This window comes from Sinohyriopsis cumingii, unplaced genomic scaffold, assembly GCF_028554795.1.
Source record: "Sinohyriopsis cumingii isolate HCF-2022 unplaced genomic scaffold, ASM2855479v2 utg002277l, whole genome shotgun sequence".
NCBI lineage: Eukaryota > Metazoa > Mollusca > Bivalvia > Unionida > Unionidae > Sinohyriopsis > Sinohyriopsis cumingii.
In genome coordinates this window covers 503,311-531,282 of record NW_028316176.1, presented here as the reverse complement: position 1 = coordinate 531,282, position 27,972 = coordinate 503,311, and the positions used below count along the sequence as shown (strand labels likewise).

General features: G+C 35.1%; 1 protein-coding gene across 1 annotated transcript; it reads left to right on the top strand.

Moving 5' to 3' along the window:
* LOC149770822 (heat shock 70 kDa protein 12A-like) lies at positions 1 to 26,733 on the top strand. The gene is made up of 6 exons (XM_089949076.1): positions 1 to 133; positions 5,009 to 5,110; positions 14,844 to 15,158; positions 15,412 to 15,633; positions 16,862 to 17,009; positions 19,323 to 26,733. Exons 1-6 carry the CDS (start codon positions 131 to 133, stop codon positions 20,372 to 20,374), a joined length of 1,842 nt encoding a protein of 613 aa, XP_089805202.1. The 5' UTR covers positions 1 to 130; the 3' UTR covers positions 20,375 to 26,733.
* Positions 26,734 to 27,972: the final 1,239 nt, after the last annotated feature.

Here is a 27,972-nt window from a genome sequence, read left to right as displayed (position 1 = left end):
CAGAGATCGAGTATACGCATATCACTTATTCCGGAATTTATGCCTTCGCAGGGACGTTAAAAGTTTACAAATTGCTTATTTTGTGTCATTTTATTTCCATAAAGCGTACCTGTTTGTGAAAGCTTGAAGAATGGTAAGTATATATTAGTTTTCTCTGTAAGTAAAGTTTGATCGTAAGATTAGGTTTCAGTTAAATGACCTTGAACATAGACCTCAAATAATAACAGCGGATTATACGTTCTAAGAGGCATACATGTAAGTCAGGTGGATTTTTTTTGTTGTTGTAGTGTTTAACGCCATTTTTCAGCACAAGATAGGCTATACATGGCGGCCAGTATAACTGGTGGAGGAAGAACCCTGGGAAACCCTGGGAAGAACCACCGACCCACGAGAAGCTACTGGCAGGCTTTCCCACATACCCACGCTAGCCGAGCCTTGGGCTCGAACCCACGCAGACAGAGGTGAGATGGCAGTGATCCGGAACTGTGAGCGCTTTAGATCACTCGGCCACTCGGGGCCCCTAAGTCAGGTGGAGTTATCGGAATTAAACGGCATATCACATCGGCACTAATACTTATTACATCGGCACATATTACTATGATACAATTAGTGACATGTTAGACAACAGCTCAGAAAAGATCAGTCAGTTTTGTCATACGAAAGCAGATCGATATAATTATATACAATAGGCCAGAGGGAAAGGAATTTACAATTTTGAAATTAGTAAGTCACGAAAGAAGATAGATCACCGCATTGAAGAGTTTAAAGAAAAATATACAGGCTGCTTTAAGCATGAAATTGTTGAAAGTCAGTGAGGAAATGGTCAGTGTTAGATATAAATTTGTTGATGTGAAAATAAGAAACAAACAATTATCTAAGAAGATTGAAACGCTTGAGAAAGACAAAGAAAGAAAGTCATATTACATCCAAAATTTCAATGAGCGAAACATTCGTTGAGGAATATAATGAATGAAATGGAGCAATGCACAATTAAAATAACCGAAACAAAATATTAATAATTTTACACAGACAATGAAGGAACTCAAAGATTCAGCAGAAAGAATCCAGTCCGAATTAATCAGTGCAAACTCCGATCAATTGACAATATCGACCTCTTGATTTGTAAGTGTTTTACACAGACGTACTAAATAGGATGATTGAATAACCCTCTATCGAATGGACACATATAGGTTTACTATCGGCTTTAAGACATCTGTAGCATTTAGTGTGTAGGGTCAACACATACAACACAATATAAAATACAAATAGGGACGAATATGCGTTGTGTCCTTGGACATATTTGATATCAATATTCACAAAGTCCAAATCCCAACAAGAGTCAAATATCGTTGGTGTATTATCCGCGAACGCCATGGACAATGACCGCGAGTTGAAAGTCGTATTCGTCTATTATATACTACACTATGTACTTAACATATAACTGCCGCTGCATAAAACACACCTTTGCAACCTAGTGGAGTTCAAATCTGGATGAACGGCAGAGACAGGAAAATTATAAAATCAACTAAAACTAAAATGATTTCATCAAGAGAGATGATGTGGACTATCTCTATTTAGCATAAACCCGGGGAAAAAACTATATGTTAACAGCAGCTTCTAAAAAACATTTTAAAATCTGGAGATATTTATTATGTTCGCTCTTTTCTTAACAGTTTGAAGGTACTGACTGGGAAGAGCGTTACATGGAATTTTTTATATAGATTTACCTGAATTAGACTCTCTTACATGGTACTGAGGTTTGATGGGAGATTAATATGCAGACAATTTTGGAAATATCGGAGATGTGTTACACTTATGCATGGCCACTGTTCACGTCCAATAACCAATTTATCATTCATAAGAATAAGAAAGTTAAGTTCAATTGGAGTCTAGTTTTTTAATATAACTCACCATGTTTGTTTTAAAGATGTTACACAAGTTAATGATACATCCTTTAGAAACCCCTCCGGTGGCCTTAGTGTCTAAAGCGTCCGCCTCGGATGCTGGAGGTCGCGGGTTTGAACCCTGGCCGAGTCGTACTAAAACGTATCGAAATGGTACTAGCAGTTACCTCGTTTGGCGCTCACCATTAGTGTTATGACCGGTAGGCCTGGTGTCAATACAATGAGACCGGGTGGGACATGATGCTAAAATGTCTGCGGCATGATTCCCCAGTGCTCGATATCACTATAAAATGCATCACTGCACACATCGTAGCGATATCACTGAAACATTGTTAAAGCTACGTTAACATTCTAAAGCACACACACATCCTTTATATGTGAAAATAAAATAGAACTACATGGAGCGAGATATCTTTTCATATATTAAATATATTGCATGCTAATACGTGCTATCTGTTACTCGTAAAACCATTCTACACTTTCTCCAACAACAACTATGCTTTCTTTACATATACAACGCATACCGTATAATCCGTTATATAAGGTAAATTATCAATATCAGCATGCATATGTATACTAGACTAGCACACATTTGAGATATGTTATATATTACGTGTGTCATTTATCCCATCCAACATTATTTACTTAAAATGTATATTCCCACGTATATTTATTTATCCATAAAAGATTTATTATGATTTTATGTATGTAATATAATCCGTCTTTTTTTCTTATGTTGCATGTCTTAATACTGTATGTGTGTAATTTTGCAAGTGTTAATGTTGCACGAGCATATGATGCGTGGTTTAATGTATGTATGGCTCGGTTTGCATATTAACTAATGGTATGTCGTATGAATAAATCATTTTAAAAGCATCGCTATAATATTGTGACGGTTTCTGTTAATGTTGTGATCAACAAATTAATTAGCGAAAACATGAATTGAAATTTACATGCATTATATTTTGACCAGTGTAATCCACTGCATGCCAAGACCAGAATACCCGCGTGACAGTATGACCAAATATAAAGACCGGGTGATTTATTTCCTTGTCGGGCTGGTTGCTATAGTGATTTCTTTGTTAGAATTGTCAAGATCAGGTCATATATACTCATATTAGTTGTTCTGGAAATGAGACCATCTTTGTCACTACTGTATTTACACATTTTAAAGTCAAGAGGTAGATACTTCTCAGCGCAGGAGTCGTTTGTTCATCTCATCTACTGTGGAAGTGCACAAAATGGTAAGTCAATAGTAGCTTTCGTAGTGATCGAGACAGAGTCTAAGGTCTTTTCAAACGCAAGCATGTATTCAGTGATATAACTTTGAGTAAATACCAGATGTAATGTCAACCGAACACTCATATCAAAATGAATGCATGTGACTTAACAATTTGGGATGTAGTACCTTTTATTAATGGCATATCCGATATTCCAAATAACATGTTTATAATAGGGTCAATATCCATGCATCTACTATGTAGATACAAATTATAAAGAAACTGACTGACTTGTGGGACGGACATTCTGATCACATGTGGGAACCCCTTTCAGTCATATACTACACAAGGCAGCTGCTGTCTGTCTGTCTCCTGCAAGTATATATAAAACATGTTGTTCATAAAATAAAAGAAAATCTTAAGTCATCTGGGACAGCGGGTGGCATTTGAACACTGCCATATAAATACTAAAAGTGTGATTGCTCTTATTGGTGTGCATACCTAAGAAATAAATATTAAAATATAGCTAAATTGAAAATATACACCTGAACGTCATCCCATCTTCTGGTACTCTTCGAAACGGACAATGGATTGTGCGTGTAAATTTGTAAAACGGGTACATGTGCGTATAATGATGCAGGCAGTAACGCAGGGCTTCTGGTCAACACTGTTTACGTCAACTAAAAATCGAAGCAAAAGATTACTCATAGTCGCTATGACAACAACTGATAATCGATACTAGATTAACCACGGAGTACAGTTTAATACATTTCACATTCAACTGTATTGAAAATGTTTAGAATTATAGGTCATGTGTGCAAGTTATAGGAGCAAAAAATAAATGATAATAGAAAGCAATAAACACTATAAAGCCACGACGTAATGACTGTAATGTTCAGTACTGGTAATAATCTTCTCAGAAAGCCTCTTACAAATGATGTAACATATGCACAGTTTGCACCTTGACATAGGGAATAAACTATTAAAGATACATGGATTTAATAGAGCATCTTACAAATGATGTAACATATGCACAGTTCGCACCTTGACATAGAGAATAAACTGTTAAAGATAGATGGATTTATAATGTTTATGTAGACTGTTTCTTAAAATAGACCGTATAATGTCTAGGCGTTTATTAGAATTATTTTTCTTCAATCCGAGTACATCTTATGCATTTCAAAAAGGGAATATTTAAATGTTATTGGAGAATAATCTTTGATTTGCACCATTTTATTCGCTCGCAAAAAGATGCGGCAACATGTAAACTATTGTCCAAAAAAATTTGTTTCTAGAGAGGCTAAACAATATGCATCTAATTTAACGTAACAAATCTAATTTTAATTTACATATGCCAATAAACTTCTTACGTTGTAGAAGTTTGTTACACTTTACAGCTTTTGAAATAATTGCGTAAACACGAGCTTGTCTATTATATTTTCCTTTAATGTCCATTATTACATCACCAAAATAATGCGCGCGAGATATATGAAGAGTAAAATAATCATGAAAAAAGTATATTTTATATTTTATGTGCACAAGCTACTATATTTCAGTATGGCAGACAAAGTTAGCAACATCACACGATACACTGTTTATATCATAGTGTTCGTATTATATATAATGAAAATATATTCATCAAACATTTCAAATTATAAGAGATTTCTGGAATAACTTCCTACGATGTACAATATTGGCTTTAAAACTACGCAAACAATGCGTTTTGAAAGCGCTATATAGTCTTAACAGGCTGGTACTTGTTGGCCATTAGGTGGTAACTGCTACCATCAGTGGACGCACTAAGGATGCAATTGGATTAAAGCATCGTTTGAATTATTTATGTATACATACGACGAAGTAATGTAATAGTTTCCTTTTATTTAGGTGGATCTGGTGCCTAGAACTTCGCGTCTTCGTGTGGATGAGAAAGATGATATAAAACAGGGAAGTGACGAATATACAAACAGTACAAACGAGTCAATATGGGTAACCATTTTAGATATTACTACTTGATATTAAACATGCCCTTTAGAAAGTATTTATCTTAATATTCAACATGGTAGCGTGGAAATATTTTACGACCGTGTCTTGAGTCTCAGAGCTCAAATGATTTACTTTTAACTGAATGAATAAACACCGTCCAAACCAAGATAAAGTCAATAATTATATTTGCTTGTCTCTTAGTTATCCAGATGAATTCCAAATTACACATTGGTGCCGACGTGATGTATAGAAGAAAGTTCTTTTGTTGATTCATTCAATTAGTGTATGGCATTACGTATAAAATATTTAAAAAGTAACCATTCAAAACATTTTGCTTGCTGGAAATGGATCCGAACAATTTATGACAGAAGCATGTAGTATGTTTCTAGTGATCGGACGTTCAGTATTCGATTTATTTCCATACCTTAACAGTAGGATAGCTAGATCAAAATAGTTCCATACCTTAACAGTAGGATAGCTAGACGAAAATATTTCCATACCTTAACAGTAGGATAGCTAGATCAAAATTCACGGATTACAACCGTACATTAAGAGGGTCAAACTGTAAACAAAATAATGATGGCTACTGGAAATGCGAGAACAAGCTTAATATTTGATGTGAATTTTTCCAAGTTATCAAAGCAGGCATCCACGGTAGGGTAATGCGGCTTAGTCTAAAGATGTGCATTATTTTTAAATTGATTAGTTAAGCCTGTATAAAACTTGGATCAGACTTAAAAATTAGGTACATTTCGACTTTGCCGTCATACTCCAGATTTAGGGAAGATTTGACTAAGCGTTAACAGCTTTGAGTTAATGGTCCACAACAATAGATATTGTTGGGGTTAGCTTCAATGGTCCACAACAAGTTATTTTATTGGGGTTAGATTCAATGGTCCACAACAGGAGATATTATTGGGGTTAGCTTCAATGGTCCACAACAAGAGATATTATTGGGGTTAGCTTTAATAGTCCACAACAAGAAATATTATTTGGGTTAGCTTCAATAGTCAACAACAAGAACTATTATTGGGGTTAGCTTCAATAGTTCACAACAAGAGATATTATTGGGGTTAGCTTCAATGGTCCACACCAAGAGATATTATTGGGGTTAGCTTCATTGTCCATAACAAGAGCTATTATTGGGGTTAGCTTCAATAGTCCACAACAGTAGATATAATTGGGGTTAGCTTCAATAGTCCACAACAAGATATATTATTGGAGTTAGCTTCAATGGTCCACAACAATAGATACAATTGGGGTTAGCTTCAATAGTCCAGTTAATGAAGACAGCATCACAGCTCGTCTCAGTATTTCGCATATATGTCATCCTCCATTATGCTATGTACAAAATATTTTCTTTATGGTTTTACAAGTATGCCACTTTAAGTATTGCTGAGAATTTGTGATGCATACATGCCTTAGAAATTTCAACACGTGTTTTATGTACAATGCACAAAATATCCTCAGTATTTTGTATTTTTCCATTGGTCCATGACCCGCTACTCTTTTTTCAGATGTACATTCAGGCTGTAAGTAAAAACTCTCCATTGTTATATAGGGATTAAGCACAATTTGGTGTGAGGAGCTGTTTTCCAGAGAATAATCTTTCCCAAATACTTAGACAAACGATTGCATACAACAAAACTAAGTACATGTTTTACATAGTACATATCTGTATAAAATGGTCAATTTCAGCATCATAATTCAGAGCTTACAGGTCCTTGGATTTTAATCTTCTATATTCACAATGGACAAGTTGCATTGTTAAACGGGCGGTAAGGTGAAAGAGCTTAGGGTAATCAATATTTGTCCGATAATTGTTTCCTTCTTTTATTTTTAGTAAGGAAATTGTCAAGTTCATCAATATTCTGCACCAGATGAACCCATGTAATCTGATGAATTTAATCCGTTGTATTGCACTTAATGCGAAATGCCAGTGGTCATACCTCACTGGCGCGTGGAGTAAGTCTTTGGCATACTTTTCATTGTAATCTTATTATTGCACAGGAAAATCTCTTTATGTTATGCATCTAACAGTCCCATGACTACATACACATGTTTACACATTAGTCAACGGTAAGACTCAGTCTATTTTCTCTCTCACATTAGTCAACAGTAAGTCACAGTCTATTCTCTCTCTCTCTCTCCTTATGAACACCACTACCACGCCAGCTTCCCAGTGATCTGTCCCATACGTGCTTCATAGGATCGGGTTAAGTGCGCGGTATCATCATGAAAAAAAAGTGTCAATGAAATATAAAAGACGTACATTTATTTTCACAGTATTCTTTATTTTCCTATTTATGACTAAATTTAGTGTCAAAACCTGTTTGTATTTGAATTTAAATAATCGACATCATTTTTTTTTCTTAATTTTCCCACATATTTACACAGCCACATTGAAATTAAGGACATTACGATAAAGTTTTCGAGCGCTAATGGTCACAGTGTAATGAAGCCCCCTATATGACAGCCTGCTCCATAACAAACTCTTGATCCTCTCCATTGTAGGAAACAACCTCTCACAGCCTGAAATAAATGGATCATGAAATTTGTTATAGGATGTTCAAAATGATACAATATTGTCTAAAGCCAATTACATGCAGCACCAAGGACAAAGTATTTAATAGTCACAGGATGACTTTTCAAATAATCTTGACTGAATAACTAACACAATGAATATTCCTTTCCATGAAGAACAACGTATTGGTGTGTTTATCATAGCTATGTTATTTCTCTAAGAACACGAACAACTACAACAACAGCTACTACTGCTGCTGCTACAATATAAATAAAATTTTTTTAATGTATTAATACCCTATGATTTGTATGTAATCCTCCCCACCACACACACACACACACACACGCATTTCAACCAAGTAGATCAGCACTTTCTATCCCATCCAGCCATTTACACCCAAGGATATGAAATCTTAGAAAAGAACATGTAATTGTGCAACTTTCTGAGGGATATTATTTAAGTATAACTTATAACCGGTTCAACTTAAAGACAGTGTTATTTCGATAGTTGGGACATCAATATGTCTCTGCAAGAACCGCCCATATCTTTCGTTTTAGTGTTCTTTAGAAATGCAGAAGGAAATGTCGATCATAAAGCTGCATGTTTGTTTTTCTGAGGGATAGTGCCAAAGACATTGTCTGACCTTTCGACTCTTTTTTCTGTATGTTTTTCATCATTATTTTACTTTTTTTCATTGCGTGAGTCATATCAATGGAAACAAATAAGCCTTACTTGATATTAAATTTGGTTGTCTGTCTCTGTCCATGAAATCACAGCTTTAATGGTTCTCTGTCTTTATTAAAAGAAAACATAGAGGTCTGAAGAACTCGTGCTAATAGATGATGTTTGAAACTTCCGTATTTGTCAGTGTACACTGCAATGTTTGGTAATTTATGCACATAACAACAACCCGCCTCCCAGGGGTGGATTAAGGCTCACTGGTGCCCTAAGCACTGACAAATCTTGGTGCCCCCTCCTTTCCACGTGCACCTGGGAAGATAACCCTATGTTGCACCATGATCAAGAAACATAAAATTATGATCAATTTGCACTAGTTTTATCCATATATTGTAAAAATCTTCATTCGTTTTTTTTTCTTTTCACCCTTTTCACAACTTTGTGGTGCCCCCTTTTGGCCCTGGTGCCCTAAGCACGTGCTTAGTCTGCTTAATGGTTAACACGCCCCTGCCGCCTCCCCTCCCAGTGATTGCTGATCAAAATGTGCATCACCAGATTCGAATCGCCGATTACAATGTCAAACGAGGTAATCGCACAATCCTTACTACACTACAACACTCGACCCTTTTAACCAAACAAGCATATGACAGTAGTTTCGTACCACTCTACATTAATAATTTACCACATAGCTGCTAACAAAGGTCATTTTTGAAAGGCCGAATTGCGTAGAAAGCTGGAAAAACTCAATCGCCTCCTCACGCCCAGACATGTGCCAAAATGCATGCTTCAGTTGTAAAATCAATGGCGTGGTTTAAAACAATCATGCTTAGTGACAAAAGAACATCACTAATATGACTCAGCCAGAACAGTCTAACCAATAGTACTATACAAGAGTCCACGACCCAGCTCCCAGTGTCATCTTAAATTTACAAATCCATTTCCTCTGCATAAAAAACGTTCATGAGATGTATAAGTTCATAATCATTGTCGAAACAAGTTAAGCATTGCTCAGGTCATGTAACCGTTTCTTGAATGAAGACAAGAATAACATGCCCATGCCCCATCGAATTGAAGTAACCAAACTGCCAGTATTTATCCTATTTACAAATTAGAAATACCCTAATAGTGAAGAAAACAATGGCATAATAATAATAATAATACTGAGAACTTTGTTTAACGCCTAATCTTTAGAAGCTCTAAGCGCTTTACATTAGACAAAACCTATAACCTTAAAAAACATATATAATGATATGATTGCAAAAAGCAAACACCATGAAATTAGAAAACATAAAAACACGCTGAACATATTTAAGGTAGGAAACATTATTAGGTCTTTAATTTTGTTCTTGTAGTCGAAATAGGTAAGGTTTAAGAGCACTCTTAAATTGGATCAATGTGTCGTTGTGCTAGGCCCTAGTAGGTAAAAGAGCTTATCCATACGACTTCGTTTTCATGGTGGAAATAATGAGTATACGATTGTCAGAGGAGGAGCGTAAGAATGTTACTGGTGTATACACTTGGCTGAGATCCGGTAGGTATGTTAGATTGGAGTCCGTCAGTGAAACGTAGCACAGAACAACTTTTGTATTGGATTCTGGATTAAATGGATAGCCAGTGTAGGGTACAGAGCGGTGGGGGGGGGGGGGGAATTGTGCTATGATCGTGTTAATCTAAGGATGACCCAAACAGCCGTGTTATGAACTTTTTGAAGTTTATAGACACCAACAACAACAATGCAATCAATACGTGCTGCATGCAAGCGAAGAATTAAACCTATTCAAAGCAATGCAGCCTATTATCTGATTTCACGGGTTTGGTTTCTAATCCTTCTCAAATACCAAGAGGCCTAATTCAACACGCATCATCTTTTCTGAGTAAAGTTTGATGTTTTATTTAATTTGTAGGAAATTAGTCAGAATAATATATACAATGTTGGACGTGCTAGGTACTCATTACTTAAATTGTAATGTGTTCATATTAGCATTAGCACATGCCGAGACATTTGTGCACTTGTCCCAGTTAATGACACGTAATGAACTGCTAGAACATATGCTATCCATAGAACAGGTTATTAATCAGGCTACTAATCCAGTGAATAGTGAGTGAACTCAACTTACAGTGGATGAAAAATATATACTCATGTATTTATAAAGTATATTGTTTATTCAATGCATTAGACATACAAACTGGAAAACAAAAACCCATCAACATCCCCAAACATAGTATCATTAAACATAATTTATGTAGCCTCTCAACATGTCTCCAACAGCACATGTCTCCAACAGTACATGTCTCCAACAGTACATAAAATTCACCAGAAACTTCGAAAATACACACCTTGTCATAGCCTGATACAACAAAATGGCGCCATAAAAGTATGAAAGAAAAATTGAATTTCATCGAATTTTCTTGAAAAGTAGTTTATATAAAACTATGGTACATATACCCTTCTGTTGTCAAAGTATTCACACAGCTGGAATGAAAAACAGTTCTCTTTTCTCTTGCAAGCGTCCATTATTTATCAGAGCTTGAACAGTCCGTCATCTTGATCTGTCATTTTTCAGCACATGATAGGCTATGCATGGCGGCCAGTACTAATGGTAGAGGAAGAACCCGGGAAAACCCCGAGAAGAACCACGGCCCCAAATGAAGCTACTGGCAAACCTTTCTTACATACCCACATTGGCCGAAACCTAGACTCGAACCCACTCAGACAGAGGTGAGATGGCAGTGATCCGTAATGGAGAGCGCTTTAGACCACTCGGTCACTCGGGTCTCATGTATGTATGTATGTATGCAGAAGAAATTTCATTCAGTTAATTGTTCGTTAATAAAGAAATTATAGGAACATAGCTTGACATTAATGGACTTACAGTACACAATATATATGCCTACATATATATATGCACATATGCACATACATGCATATAAATACATACGCACATATACGCACATATATACACACATACACATATATATACATACATATACATATATTCATACATATATACATACATACACACATATATACACATATACACAAATATAAACATATGCATACATAGACACACACACACATATATATGTATATGCATACATATATATATACATATATATACAGATACACATATCTATAAAAATATGAAGAAACGTAAATAAAACGCAATATCTAAACACATGAGTGAGAAAACTCATTGCAAACGACATAAATGCACAACATAGATTAAGAGAGGAAAATAAAGGAATTTGAATTATTTGCATTCGACTATAACGATTTAAATGTATTATCATGTTCTCTCTCACTTAGAACACATGTAGATAATTTATACGATCGAAACGAAATGTGTCTATTTCCCTAATTTACTAAACAAGCATAGCATCATATATCGTTTTCAAGTTCATTTGTTCTTCTGTACATTGCGTCTATTCCATCAGCCACTACACACATGAATGCCTGCCATGATTACTCATCCATAGAATCAAAGATGTCCACTGTCTTGACTTAAAGGATATGAAGTCATGAGTCATTGTCCTGACCAAAAAAGCCACTGCAAGTCTAGAATGTCTATCGCATCTATTAGTTTTTCAAACATAGTATTACGTTCGTCGTTTAGGGCTTGGCAGTTGAGTAACATATGCTTGGCTCTGTCTGTAGTCAATCTCTTGCAGAGTTTACATTTATAGTCATTCTCTGTTGAAATTGAAAACATAGTTAAATAGACAATGCTAGCGAAATTCCAAGTTTTATTAGGAAAACATTTACCAAATTTATATGTATGTACCTACGTACGGATGGATGGATGGATGGGTGGATGGATGCATGGATGCATGCATTCATGCATGCATGTATGCATGTATGGATGGATAGAAGGGTGGATGTATGGATGGACGTATTATAACAAACTCTTGGGATGGATTTGCCGATTTTTAAATCCGTGGCCAAACCGTCAGCCTTGCTTACTGCCATATGCCAGTCATTCCATTGGGAATACATGTAAGTATGTATATTTGTATTATACATGTGGCCGGTACCATGATATGTTGTTGACATGTTGTTTGCAAGTCAAATTGATAAAATGCTGTACTGTTGATCTCAGGTGGAGAACACTTCAGGGAGTGACTAAAAAATCTGCATCCACAGTCAAATATCTGAAAAGTAAAGTAAAAGGTGAAGTATATTAAATATGCTATATCATCATGCACTTTGGGGAGGGGAGACGAACATGAGCTATTATGATAGATTATGTGTACTGAAAATGACTGATGTAGAAATTGATAGAAAAAGGTATTAACGTACATGTCTTGCAAACTTGTTCAGCTGCAGAAACTTATTTTCCTGCTTTCTGTGTTTGTTTATGCATGAGGACTTCAGCTCCGAATGCTAATTTGAAAATAAAAAGAGTCAAAGAATGCTGATAACGGTATTATTCGTGTACACATTCATGCATTGGCATATATGTTTGATATTCATCCGCGAAATTGATATTTAACCCAAACCAAAACTTGTATTGGTGACATTGCAGTATGATTCATGTGAGCATCATGTGATAATCTATAGTACGAATTGTAGACTTACAGTCAAAAAGAGGCACGATGGACTTTTCTTTGCCACGAAAATATTGGTATACGCGATTATTGTGGTATTCAAGTAAACTGCCGTTATTGAAAGAGTTAAATTTTATTATCGATGCAGATCCTTTTATACCATACGCTCAAACGTCTGAGTTCGTACTGAGTTGGCAAACTTTTCAATATACGTTGAAGTAATGTATGAATGAAGACATTTACAATATTTTGATTTGCAAATTAGTGAGATCATTTAGTGCCAATGCATTTTTAGAGTGACATGCCTTGCCCATGGTTACAACTGGGTAGTCGACTATGACTGATCAGATGACATTATTCGAATCAAAACAAATTTTATTAAGTAATAACTATTTTGCAGAATTTTCCTTTGAGAATTCGTTACAAATACGCGTACGGCGTGTTTATACAAGTTTTGTGTGAAGCCTAATTCGCATTAAGCTAGGAAGGAAGGAACAATATTGGGGGTTAGAGCGGGGCTACGTGCAAAACTCTACTACCCAACTTATAAGAAATTATAAAACGCTCCTTTTTCTTTTGTTTCATGATGACACACATTCTCTTCTTACATTTCACCTTTCCCATCGTTTATTATGACGTGATTTACTTGCAGTTGACTCTTGCAATTATACCACTCAAGCCTGATTACCCAGATAATTGTTGTTGTAGTTATATGTCAATTATATGGGTCTCAAACCCAACAAAAGCATTGATAAATATACTTGTAAACAGTTTTGCAAGGTAATCACGCATGTGATTGTTGAGGCTTGAAAATAAATGTTTATCGCTAAAGCATTAAATGTTCAAATTCCGCCAAAACTTTGACAATATAATCCATTCTCTCATGGAAATACGACAGTCAAATGTAAAGACTTGAATTCGTGTAAAAGCCACCCGTTTGTAAACCGTAATGAGACCTTTTTCAAATAACACATGAACAATGCAATTTACTTCCTTATTGGTTGCTATTAATAACGATCAGAAAATGTATTTTTTAAAGCTGTTACTACACAATCAAAGCTAGGCTTGCTGGTTACTCTATATGCATCTTGAGATTGGCTTGAATGACATAAACTAAGGATTATTTGCTTCACTGTGGTAATGGACATTTACAGGATGCCATATATTCTGTTAGACTGCTCGCGATAATATCTCTGATTGTAAAATAGCGTAAAATGGTAAGGAAACGTTATCCACTGGTTTGTATTCGAGCACTTTCTTTGATCGATTTATCACTATTTGACCAACAATAACACCTTACCATTATATATATATATATATATATATATATATATATATATATATATATATATATATATATATATATATATATATATATATCAAAGTTTAATTTCGTTCATTAATTTTATTATAATATGTATTGCAGGACAGCGATTTGTTATTCAGACTATGGTGAAAGTGTGAAGACTCTCAATGAAATTTCATGCAATTTTCAGCTTTAACACAAGAAAATGTTTTTCAATGTTTTGATATAATCCGGTGTATGCTATAATTATTTCAATGTTTGATCATCGCATTTGTCATAAAAGTAACCAGATATAAACACATTCTTTGTTGTTGTTGATGTTGGTGTTGTTGTAGGGTTTAACGCCATTTGCAGCACACGATAGGCTATACATGGCGGCCAGTATTAATAGTGGAGGAAGAACCTGGGAAAGCCCGCAAAGAACCATTGACCCACGCGAAGCTACTGGCAAGCTTTCTCACATACCGACATTAGCCGAATTCGAGACTCGAACCCACGTTGACAGAGGTGAGATGGCAGTGATCCGTAACGGACCACGGCGCTTTGGACCATTCGGCCACTCAGGGCCCCCACATTCTTTGTAATGTCAACATTGGAGAAACACTTGCATCTAGCATATTTCCAGATCGTAATATTTAAATGATTTAAAAAATAGTTTAGTGACAAATATGTGTTCTTAACAGGCCAAGTCGGATGACTATATTGTTGTTGCCGCCATTGATTTGGGTACAACATACTCGAGTTGGGCTTGCTCGTTCAGACATGAGTACAAGAAGGATCCAAAGAATATGAAAGCAATAATAAGACCGAATTGGAATGATGGGAACAATATATCTGCGAAGGCCTGTACAGCCATTCTAGTCAAAGAAGACGGGAAAACTCTAGACTCGTTTGGATATGATGCGGAAAACAAGTATGCCCAATTTGCCGAAGAAGAGGCAGAAGAACTTCATACTTGGTACTACTTCTGGCGATTCAAGATGCTTCTTTACAATAGGGTAAGCTTTGTTTGATGTCATTGTAATATTATTTTTTTATCGCCCAATAATTGATACCTTATTGGGGCAGTTCGATCATCTTTTTTGCATAAACATCTAAAGACGGTTAATACATTCTTCAACATTTTAAATCAATATTTTGCAATTGTCAACATTCAAGTCATTATTATTGTCATCGTCTGTTTAGAGTTGCAGATCAAACAGGCTATTACCAATAACGAAGTACTGACAACGTATTTACGTATCATTTTAGAAAATAAGCAGCAATATGACACTGGAAAGCGTGAATGGGAAGGTTTTGCCTGCATTAAAAGTTTTTGCATTTGCCATTGGTTATTTGAAGAATGATCTTCTGGAGGGTGTGGGCAAGACAATGATAGATGTTATTGAAGCTGATCGTATTCGCTGGGTTCTAACCGTCCCTGCCATTTGGGACGAATCAGCCAAGCAGTTTATGAGAGAAGCAGCCGTTGAGGTAAAATGTATTGCAAACAGTAAATATTTATCTGGAAATATTTGGATACTGTACTGGATAGTACCTAATACAAATGAAAAAATAATATAAAAGTTTGACCCCTATTCACCAAGAAAGACAAATATCGGGTATGCGTAATATCTTTAATAACGGAAACTGGTCATATTTAATAAAGCATGTGTGAAAAACCAGTTGTAAATGATTGCGAAACCGATGCAAATGATAGTAGGAATACCATATTCCGAGCACTATCAAATAAAATACCAAGTATCTGGTATATAAAAACACACAGATTGAGAGCAAAGTTATATGAGCTTCGTAACAGATTTGTTAAGAACAAAATTGGTCTTCAGTGGCTTAGCATTAACATGGTTCGTGCAGACATTGAATAAGTCCTTTTCAAAGATTATAGACAGCCGATATCACGTTATGCAAATATTTTGTTTTATTTATATGGACGTTGTGCTGGTACGGTATTAATGTGATAATTTGACTGTCACAATTTTTATTCTATGTTAGAAAAAGTTGTACACACATATGCTCATTTATCAAAACACATAGAAACATGATGGAAAAATTATGTGTGATAATATCATTGCGATTTTAGGTTCTTGCAACGACAAAAGAACACTCATACCAGGCCAACTTCAAGCAAATCATTAAATACATAATCTTCATAGTTCTCCGTTTTGATCCTACCTTGTCTCGCGTCTCAAATTATTTGAAACAATTCTCCACAGATTGGAAGCATCTTGCTCTGGTGTCTCTCCTGGTATATCTAAAAGTTCTTTTGTCTACATCTTCTTGATCTATCTAAAGACATCGCCTTTTCACATGGCATACGCATTTGTTTTTATGGGATCATCGGCCTCTGCAGTAACCTCTACATTTCTTCTAGTATATATTTCATATGCGCTATTTATAGAAATTAAAAGTGACATAGTCACGTAGCCAAATCTGAAATATTTACTTTCATTATCTAATTGAACCTAAGTTTTACATGTACTTTATGCATGTACTTAAGTCAGATTTGTAAAGGACATTAATTTCCTAGATTACATGCGTTCATGGTATGAGGCGGTGCTCTTTAATCTATAGCATCTGTATAGCCTGAGATGGATGAAAATGAATTGCCACGCGTCGATATTATGACTCGGTCAAATAAATATTGTTTACATCATATTGATTTTATCAGTATCAAATATATATGTTATGTCTCATTGTGCAGGCTGGTATCAAAACTGAGCAGTTGACTCTCGCTCTGGAGCCTGAGGTAGCTTCATTGTACTGCAATATTGTCCCTGTTGAAATAACGGAAGGGGGAGATGTCTTACCTTTCCAAGGAGGAACTAAATATATCATCATCGATGCAGGAGGTAAGTACCTATCATCTAAACAGAAATAGAGATTATAGTCCTTATTTGATTTCGTATAAATGCACCATGCAATTTAGAGTTTTGGAATTATAGCCATGCTTTGAATTAGAACAAGTACTTGTTATCCAGTGCATACTTTTTGTATATCTCGGTAAATATGTCACTTATGAAAAAGTGCGTTTGACCAACCATTCATCAGCCCCTTGTTGTTTTCGTGAAATATATAAAATCGCTTGATAAATATCGGTATTTTCCAGAATTACTTACATAAAACGAACATATGTTTGATTGAAACCTTTACAACTAGTTTCCTGTAACATAATGTTTCATATTTTCCATAAGTAGCTTTGTCCAAAAGAATACTTCCAGTAAATCATGACTGCACGTTGAATAAATTAACAATTATATATATATATATATATATATATATATATATATATATATATATATATATATATATATATATATATATATATACTGTTACGAATCTATGCTCTTAAAATAAGTAGCAGAAAAGAGTGAAATCAACAAGCTTTATAAAATTTAACAAATAAGTTATTTCCCTAGAATACAAAGTAAAACATGAGAAAAAAAGAACTTACGCTATAGCGAATTAAATCCAAAAATAAACCAAGAATTAAAGACACAAGTCCTAGTAATAAAAAGTCGTGAATAAAACTTAGTTCGAGTCATGAAGAGATCCAAAATTGAAGTTTGTAATAACTTACGAAGTGCAGATGTGTCCGAAGTCTTTTGTTGAATCAAATAAATAGTATTCCAGTTTTGAGTTCAGTATATATTTCAGTGAATGTCTTTGTCCAAAAATTATATCAGAGCACTTTTACATTTCAAGGGAAAATAATCACTTGAATTCAGTAACTTGAAGAAGAAAAAAAATAAGCCCAAACTGTACAACTTAACGGGTCAACATAATACAACTTAACGGGTCAAGTGTTTTAAGCCCCACTGACAAACTGTTATAAAAACAAAAATCAGTTGTACGACTATTTAAGACGCAAAACAGATTCCCGGATGAGGGTCTAAAATTCATTCTTCTGAAGTAAAAAATAGAAGTTTGTTACCAATTAGCATATGATAAATATCACGTAGGCCAGGAATGACCTTCAATCAACCTAATGAGTCTTCCTATGAGAAAAATAAAAAAGAATTTTAAAAGTTGCTTACCAAAACTGTCATTGGTTTTGGAACGACGTCAGCAACTAAATACAATGTTTAATTACAGTAGCATAAAATGAATATAAAAAATAAAAGTAAAAATTAAAAACTAACAAACAAGTTAAAATGAAATTAAATATTCATATATATATATATATATATATATATATATATATATATATATATATATATATATATATTTGCTTTAATATAGTTTTGATTTAGTTTGATTGGTAGTTTTAAATTTTTTAATTCCATTTCATTTTATAGTAATGTAATTTTGTTTACTGGAATTTGACATTTTCCAGAAATTAGTTTGACTTAACTGTTTTCTCGTAAACGCCTAATAATAGAACTTTGTATTTAAAAGCTGACCTAGTTCCTAACCTTGATTCAGGTTCAGTAGTGTTGAAGTAAGCAACTTCTTTTTTATTCATTCTTAGTGTGGATTTGTTTGGTGGAATCGATGCTATACTGAGTGAACGTGACTCTACACATGTGAATAGCCCCTATTTCGAAATTCTGGTTTTACCGGAATAGCGCAGCAGTCAGATATAATAGCGATGTATTAAGAAATAATTTTAGTCGGGGTTTTAAATACTTAGAAGCAATGTGGGTTTTTTGGTCCTGTTTTGGCCAGTTGGAGTTATATTTAAATTTTTGTTTAAATTATTTGGATTCTAATAGAATTTTTCTTTTCCCTGTGAATATTTAAGTGCTCGTTCAGAATTATCGGCCAAAGACATTTATTGAAATTTTATTCGGAATTCAAACACCGGAATATTATTTTCCGTGGTACAACAACGAACTGTTGACACGTCAGTGCTATACTGGTTACAGTATACGTCATTGCCTCCATTTTTGATTTTCGTCGGGACTCGAACTCAAACTCATTGGAACATTATATTACTGGGACATTAATTTTTAATTCTTGGATTATTCTTTGATTTTTATAGGATATGATTCTTAAAGAGTAAGTTCTTTTCTTCATTTTTACCTTGTTTTTTCCTGGGAAATAAATTATTTGTAAAATTTTACAAAGCTTGTCTTTACTCTTTCCTTTTTACTGTCTATGCGAGCCTGAACACGTAACTATATGTAGTTGAACCTGATATACATTTCTTTACGATTGGCTAGCTGGCACAATTGACATAACTGTTCACGAAGTAATTGGTGACGGAACATTAAAGGAGATATTCCGACCAAATGGGGGTAACTGGGGTGGAACTGCGGTGGACAAGGCTTTTGAACAGTTTTTGATAGGACTGGTTGGAAGTTCTGTTTATGATGAATTTAAGAAAACTGATTTAGAGGACTATCTGTCCCTTCTTCGTGATTTCGAACGGAAAAAGAGAATTATTGAGCCGGAAGACACTAAAACTGTCACAATGCGTCTGCCTCAGCGCCTAAATGAACTCTTTAGCGAACGCACTCACACAAATTTAGCAGAAACTATCCGGTTTAAAGGTATCACAGTAACGTCTGATAAACTGAGAATGCAACATGATACTATGAAAGAGTTTTTCCAAGAGGCTTTGGAACAATTGGGTGAGCATCTAAAGTCCTTATTTGGAGACAGTACCTTGGATGGTATAGACACAATAATCCTGGTTGGCGGATTTTCAGAATCTAAAATGCTGCAAACAAAGGTAAAGAGTATTTTGCCAAATAAAAGATTCATCGTTCCACATGACGCAGGTCTAGCTGTCCTGAAAGGCGCTGTTTTATTTGGCCATAACCCCTCTGCCATCGGACACAGAATATGTCGGTTTACCTATGGTGTGAAGACTTCCGTAAGATTCAAGAAGGATAAACACAGACAGGACAAGAGAAAAACAGTTGGAAAAGAAGATCTATGTGTGGACATATTTGATATCCATGTTTACAAAGGTCAAATCGTAAAGCTTAACGAGAAACAAGCACCGGTAGTGTATAAGCCACAAAATCCTAAGAATAAGGCCGTAAGCTTCGAGTTGTACTCGTCTACTGATAGCAGTCCCATGTATGTAACGGATGACGGTTGCAGTAAATTGGGAAAGATCACAGTAAATGTCCTTGGAAATACACAGGACGACAATGCAGTGGAGGTCAGTGTGATTTTTGGAGGAACGGAAATTCAGGTAGAAGCTAGAGACAAGAAAACTGGAAAAGCAACTAACACAAAGATTGATTTTATCGAGAAGAATTAATTGCAATATCTGGAACAGATAAAAAGACGAAAATATAACCGAGTGTTAACTTTGTTGACAAATGATTCTAAGTATGCTGTCAACATTGTCAATGTTCGAGCCTAACATAACAACGGTAAAGTATTGACCAAGGATAGCATTAAATGGAAAACATTGTTTATGTAGAATTGTCTGATCTACACATGTTGTTCTTTGGGATGATGACTAATGAATGTACTTAGTATGCCCTATGAATAAACAATCATCGACATTTGGTACCCGGGTTTTGTAATATTGTTTATGAACATGTGTACCAGCAGTCAGTCGTAGTTAGCAAACATTGTCATTTTTTCCCGTATACCTGCCTGTTTGTTATCTGCGAGTCTAGATAGACATACTTGCATATTGTCAATATAATACAGAATGATAAGGATGGCAAATGTAAGGTATATAGTGCATACCTTTGAATACAACGTTGACAAATATTACCTTAAATAGTGATTTCTATGAAAGAATTTTCCAAAAATATCACTTTTTATTGCGGAACTAGTACTTGGTGGTCATTATGAAGAAATGACCATTTTCTCACTTATTTCGGATAATTGTTATGATATTTAATTTGGGGTCTCATTGTATTCTTAAATTCTCCACTAGAAAAGCCCATTTTAGTGTTCTTCGGCCAGATACGATTTGTTTCAACATATTACTCCAGAGCAGAAGTCTATTCCAGGGGATATTCATGAATGAAACTATTGCAAAATGATTTGAAAAGACCAAAGTGAAATGGGAAGAAACTTTTACTGGATATCAGTGAAAAGACCAAAGTGGAATGGGAAGAAACTTTTACTGGATATAAGTGAAACTTGTAAGTTGAGAACGGCTGGCCTGTTGAATTGATAAATGATATTTTACTGATCTGGCAATGTACAAATACAAAAAATAGATTAATGATATTTTACTGATCTGGCAATGTACAAATACAAGAACTAGACAAATGATAATTGACAGATCTGCCGATATAAAAATACAAGAAATAGATGTATGATATTTGACTGATTTGGCGATGTACAAATACATGAAATATATGAATGACAATTGACCGATCTGGCAATGTACAAATAAATGAAATAGATGAAATGATAATTGACCAATCTGGCAATGTACAGATACAAGAAATACATGAATGATAATTGATCTGACGATGTACAAAAAAAGAAAAAGAAATAGACGAACGATATTTGACTGATCTGGCAATGTACAAAGACAAGAAATATATAAATGATTTTGACTGATCTGACAATGTACACAAAACAAGAAATAGATGAATGACTTTTGACTGATCTGGCAATGTACAAAGACAAGAAATAGATAAATTACATTTGACTGATCTGGCGATGTACACATACAAGAAACAGATGAATGATATTTGATTGATCTGGCAATGTACAAATACAAGAAAGAGATTAATGATATTTGACAGATCTGGCAATTTACAAATACAAAAAACAGATGAATGATAATTGATTGATCTGGCAATGTACAAATATAAGAAATGGATGAATGATAATTGATTGATCTGGCAATGTACAAATATGAATAATGGACTAGTCCTCTGTTTTCTTAACGCTATGAATTATGCCTGTTTCGCAATGTTGTTGTAAACCGCTATCATATCATATTTCAGTTCGCAGACCTTCAAGAATGTTAATTTGTAATGATTTCATTTTTAGATTTGCTAGATGTGTGAATACATTATGTTATAGCACTAGAGACACTTTCTCTGTCTTGATAACACATGCTTTGAATCATATTTTTATTTTTATGATTGGAATATTCAAAATTATTAATAAGAGTGAGTGTGATAAATTGTAATCCATTTTCCTTTCCTGTGTCTCATAAATAAGTGGATAATCAATGTACAGACAAATAATTGTTTTTATTTACAATCTCTTTACTATTCTTTTTCTTTTTCTTAATTTGTTCTTCTCCTCCTGTTCCTGCGCCTCCTCGTTTGTTTATTTTTCTCTCTGTGCAGTGTTCATTTCACTACTTAGTCAATCCACTCCCCCTGAAAAATTGGGGATAGACGTGGGAAATAAATCATTTCACTGAAAGCCGGAAATATGACATAAATCGATTGATAATTTCATAACGGCATACCCTATACAACTGAAGAAATAAAAAAGCAGATGTTTTTGCTGCGAACAGGCCTTGTTGTCACGGAATTGTATAAATCCTTTAATTTATTAAATACATGTACTCGGATTTCGTTTTTCTGTAAAATGATAGCCGAAGGTGATTTATGTACATTGTACAATATTTCAAAATAGTGAGTTCGATTCGTTCTATGCCGCACGTGCAAAGTGCTTTCGATGGGAAAAAACCGAATGCTTCCAGCCACAGACAATGCATGACGATTTAGTCTGTGTATAAATGCCTCACCGTAAGACTAAATGACGTGTTTTTAGTGAGCGGTCTGATTCACTTTGATCTTCACTGGACTAGGAGTAATGTCAGGAAGAAGCAAGGGAGGAAATCGCCTGTATAAGCCCAAGCACGAGGCGAGAGGGAATTAACTGCTACATCTTAGGAAGTATAACCCATAAAACAAATTTACAATACCATGGCAACAAAACAGGAACGGATATAGACTGATTCATGAATAGGGATTAAATCAAGGAGCTCAAACAAAGAATTAGTCTGGACCTCGGATTGATTCATTAATACCCCAAAGGGGTATAAACAACAAAATAAATATTTATTCTACGGAGCAGGAATGAAAAAAAAAACCCAAGAATTTCGACTTTGAAAAGTGATTTAAGAAACGGGAAATCAATGGATTAAGCTGTGTATATCATATAAGACAGAATGTCTGGTTTTTCAGAGGGGCCAGACACGTCAGCAAAGTGGACCTCAGATCGATTCTTTAATACCTCTAAGGAGTATAAAACGCAAAACAAACAAACAGCTTAACCATATGGAAAAATCGAAATGAATAAGGACTCTGATATAGAATACTGATTCAAGACACGGAATATTCTGGACCAACACAAATGAACCTGGACAAGACATTCTAAAATAACGAAATTAGAAAGAGAATACTATGGTACATCGTCTGAACTATACCCTGATTACCTCTGACTCTGTAACGGAGCCACCCCCAGAAAATTCAAAGGAAAAAATCTTGGTACCCAGCAAAACGAACCAAAGGAAAGAACCTTTTGGATGACGATCTTGATGGATTACTTTCAAAATTGACATATGATTAACTTATTCTTATTCAAACACATGAATTAGATTATTAATATTGATTAGGACAACCTAAATTGTTACTACCAACCTGTGATTATTCACATTTCAGATCGATTTAATTACTTTCAATTTGCCGAAGGAAGACTTACTAAATACTATTATCGGCATTTAACACATAACCAAGAATTTATGATAAATATTAATTAAAACGACTTCAATTTTTTTTTACTCGTGACGTTCACAATTCAGCTTGATTTAATAACTTTTATTTGCCGAAGCAAGACTTACTATTTACTATTATTAACAATACTTACTATTTTGTGTTATATTATTTTGATAAAGGACTTAAATAATCTGAATACTTTAAAATCTTCGAATAACTCTCTATTTCGGATTTTTGGCTTTTTATCATGCAACTAAGTACTACCGATTGATAATATAAAACGACCTAACAACAGTCACAATATGCTAAGGAATACCAGTAATAACATGCACCACATGCATTCACCAAACAAACTCATGCCCGTAAACACTTTATTATTTTTCCAACACTAAATATTTTATCTTCGGCTTTAAATACTTATTCAAAATTTCCATTCTATGAGTAAGAACGTACAGCAAATACAGGACAACGCACATCACTGCACAACACAAGACAAAACGACTTTGGAAATGTCACTTTAAAGCAAGTAACCATCAAAAACAAAGAAAAAGGAAAGGAACCCCTCCCTTGGACTTAATAGTCTTAAGGGAAGTTAGTACTAAAAGTTCAAGCGAGGGTGGTTAGAAACCAGGCCCATTGCCAGCCCAGGCACATGGAAGAAAGTATAACTACCTAAGTAATACTGGGTTAACGTAAAACTATATTATTTGACGAACAAAACAGAACAACGCTAATTAAAGTGCACTTATTTTATTATGACTTTTCTTCGTATGACACATACACTTATAATATCAAAAGGGTGGACATGGAGACACTCACCCCATAACGCTTTTGGAAAACCAGGGTGTCACTTCTTCTAAGTCCTAACCAGCTATATATGCTGAGGCGGGGCTAAGAGGTGTCAATAACTATATAAGGATTAGCACATCTTCAGCTGTAGAGGTATGTGAATTATTAATTTGTGTATAAGTTACAACTATTGTACTACAACGTTTAATTTTGTTTGTTTGCTAGGTAACTCCGGCTTACGTAGTATAATGCAAATAGTTTCTATTCTTGTTTGTGACTTAGCAAGGGATTTATATTAGCAATATAAGGCTGCATTTTTAAGAAACGTTTAGTACCGTAGGATTCTTCTCGGTCACTGTTAGGTTTTCCTTCTGAACTTGTTTGTTGGTTTGTAATTATTGTGCCGATAATGTAATCTGTACAACTTACCGTATATAACATCATTACGTTTTATCTATATGCCCGTGTCATGCATAATATACGATGTTAGATGTATTTTCAGCTGATCCGAATAACAGGAGTGGTCGGACTGATCCGAATGATCAGAGTGATCAGCTGTAGAGCTTACCAGAGCAATCAGTTATGAGTGATTGGAGTCGACCCTAGAAGTGGACCATAGCAGCTGCGAAGCTGAACCATTGCAGCCGTAGAGCTGAATAATGTGTTGCTGGTCGAGTGGCAGTGTGTTGTGTGATGTGATTTGGATTTTTAACGTAGCTTTAACAATTTTTCGTTCATATCACTACGATGTCTGAAATGTGGCAGTTTATAGTGATGTAGCATGATGTCCCACCCAGACACGTTATCCCGACACCAGGCCGACCAGTCCTAACACTAACCTCTTAATGCTGAACGCCCAGCGAGGCAGCCGTTAGTATCATTTTTGTAAGTCTTTGGTATGACTTGGCATGTGATCGAACCCACATCCTCTCGCATCCGAGGCGGACGCTATAACCACCAGGCCACCGGAGTGGTGGTCGAGTGGCAGGTGATCGGACGCTGCTGACCGAGATTGGCAGGTGCTGACTGCTTGAGTGAGCAGCCTGGAATACTGACGGCTTGATTGGCCAGTATTTTCATTAAGTCTGGGGCCCCGAGTGGCCGAGTGGTCTAAAGCGCTCTACGTTACGGATCATTGCCATCTCACCTCTGTCTGCGTGGGTTCGAGTCTCGGATTCGGCCAATGTGGGTATGTCAGAAAGCTTGCCAGTAGCGTCTCGAGGGTCGGTGGTTCTTTCCGGGGATTTCCCGGGTTCTTCCTCCACCATTAATACTGGCCGCCATGTATAGCCTATCGTGCGCTGAAAAATTGCGTTAAACCCTACAACAACAACAATTCATTAAGTCTGTGCGTTTTATGTTAATTGATCCAATATTTGGATCATATACTCGCACATATTAATCATAATTAATTGCTCATTCAAGTCGTACGTTACTAAATATTATATTTGTATCACCGTCAAAAGCGTTCTGTTGTATATCCGAAATCCCACCCGGTTATCTTGTTACACTTGTCTCTAATAATTTCATAACGGCAAACCCTATACAAATGAAGTAGAAATAAAAAAGCACATGTTTTTTTCCTTCAAACAGGCCTTCTATTTTATTCTCGACCTCGTTTCATTTGTAATTATTGGCTAATTTTTTCTATAAAATGTCATGCTCAGACACACATTATTGATATTTAATCTTAAACGGTCTTTGTTGAAATTATCTTTTATTCCTCCACTGGTGTGATTTTTTTTTTGTTCCGTTTAGTAACTTCCTGAGTGCTACCTGTCTGCTCATTCGATGTAACAACCGAACAAAACTGAATACAAAAGGACAGTCTGCATTACTTACCGGTTGGATTGGTCGTTATTGAGATTACCTCATTAGAATTGCCACAGTGAGTTTGAATATATATGAGTTTATCTAACATATATATGTTCTTTGCCAAGAATATAACCTATAATGAAATTTGTTTAACGTCAGAAGAAGACCTTATCTATCGTGTGCAGAGTGTACAATGGTAAGTTAATAATATTCGGTGAATTAACCTTCAGCAAATACCTAAAAATATAACAGTAGAATATGAATGATATAGAAGGCATCCGTTTGACTAAATATTTCGAAGTTTTTTAAGCTTTCCATGTATGTTTACTTTTATTTGATATAAAATATACATTGATTCCTATTTGGTATTCGTGTAATATCGTGTGCAAATACCATATTGCCCATGTGTTACTGTGGTCAAATACTGTATAAATGGTATAACGCTGTTTTATATTTCTTATCAGATGTTCTTGAATTTATACCCTCATATAATTGGTATAACGAGGTTATATATTTCTTATCAGATGTTCTGGAATTTTACCCTCCTTGTCACCAATGTAATTGAACTTTGCAAACTTTAGAAATAGCTTCGTAACACGTGTCATTTGTCATCCCGTTACAAAAAAGGCCGTATCTGCTATATGAAGAGTGCCCAATGGTAAATAAATAAGGGCTTTCAGTATAATCAAAATACTTAGATAATTCGAATCGTTTGGAAGCTTCGTACTGAATCAAATGACTTTGAGCAAAGACCACAATAAAAATATGTAAGGATCGCTGATTATATAGCAACTATCGATATCGTCATTCAATGCACAAAACGGTAAATTGTAAAGCAGTTGACACTGGATCGCACTGAACGTGTGCACGATCTGTTGCACACCGGTTTTAGGAACTAATAATTTGGCACGCAATATTGATTTATAAGACACTTCAACGACAATTTTAATATTCTTTATGCAACGTGTAATGATATTATTGGTTACACAATCCCAACAGAGAACCTCGTTCAACGACAGCTGCAGTGAAGACATACAGGCATAATGAGCGAGAAGACAACACATTAATTAGAGAAGAGCAAGTCCCAATGAGTGTCAGACACTGAGAAGTTTTCATATCTCTTCTACAAACATCTATCGTATGATCTGCAAACCAAACGTTTGAAAATTTGATAAATAAAGATTACTCTGACCAAAAGGAGACATATAGCGTTGTAGGAATGTTTGAATCTCTTGTCATCAAAAATTCGAGAAAAAGGTTTCAGGAGAATATATTTAATCTATATCGAATCGGTAGTGACTAAGATTAGAGTGGACGCAGAACTGGAAAGACTAAAGAAAGAAATAAAAGATGAGTCAGATCGTGTAATAATCAAATATCAAGGAAGAGCTAGCCGGTGTAAGAGATAAAGTGAGAATATTATCTAGAGTAAAAGATGAATACAATTAAGAAAGAATAATAAAAGACCTATTACATCCAAGACGTTCATCAAATGACGACAAAGTTGTAGGACAGAATGTATGAAATGGAGCAATAACATAAAAACAGATTGCAAGATGTACAATATTTTCCCAGCATGTGCATCTCTACCTTATCTTAT

Excerpts from the sequence above, each read along its gene's own strand:
- LOC149770822 (XM_089949076.1), top strand. Across the intron at positions 15,159-15,411 it reads AGATGCTTCTTTACAATAGG|AAAATAAGCAGCAATATGAC; the intron begins GTAAGCTTTGTT and ends GTATCATTTTAG. Across the intron at positions 15,634-16,861 it reads TGAGAGAAGCAGCCGTTGAG|GCTGGTATCAAAACTGAGCA; the intron begins GTAAAATGTATT and ends CTCATTGTGCAG.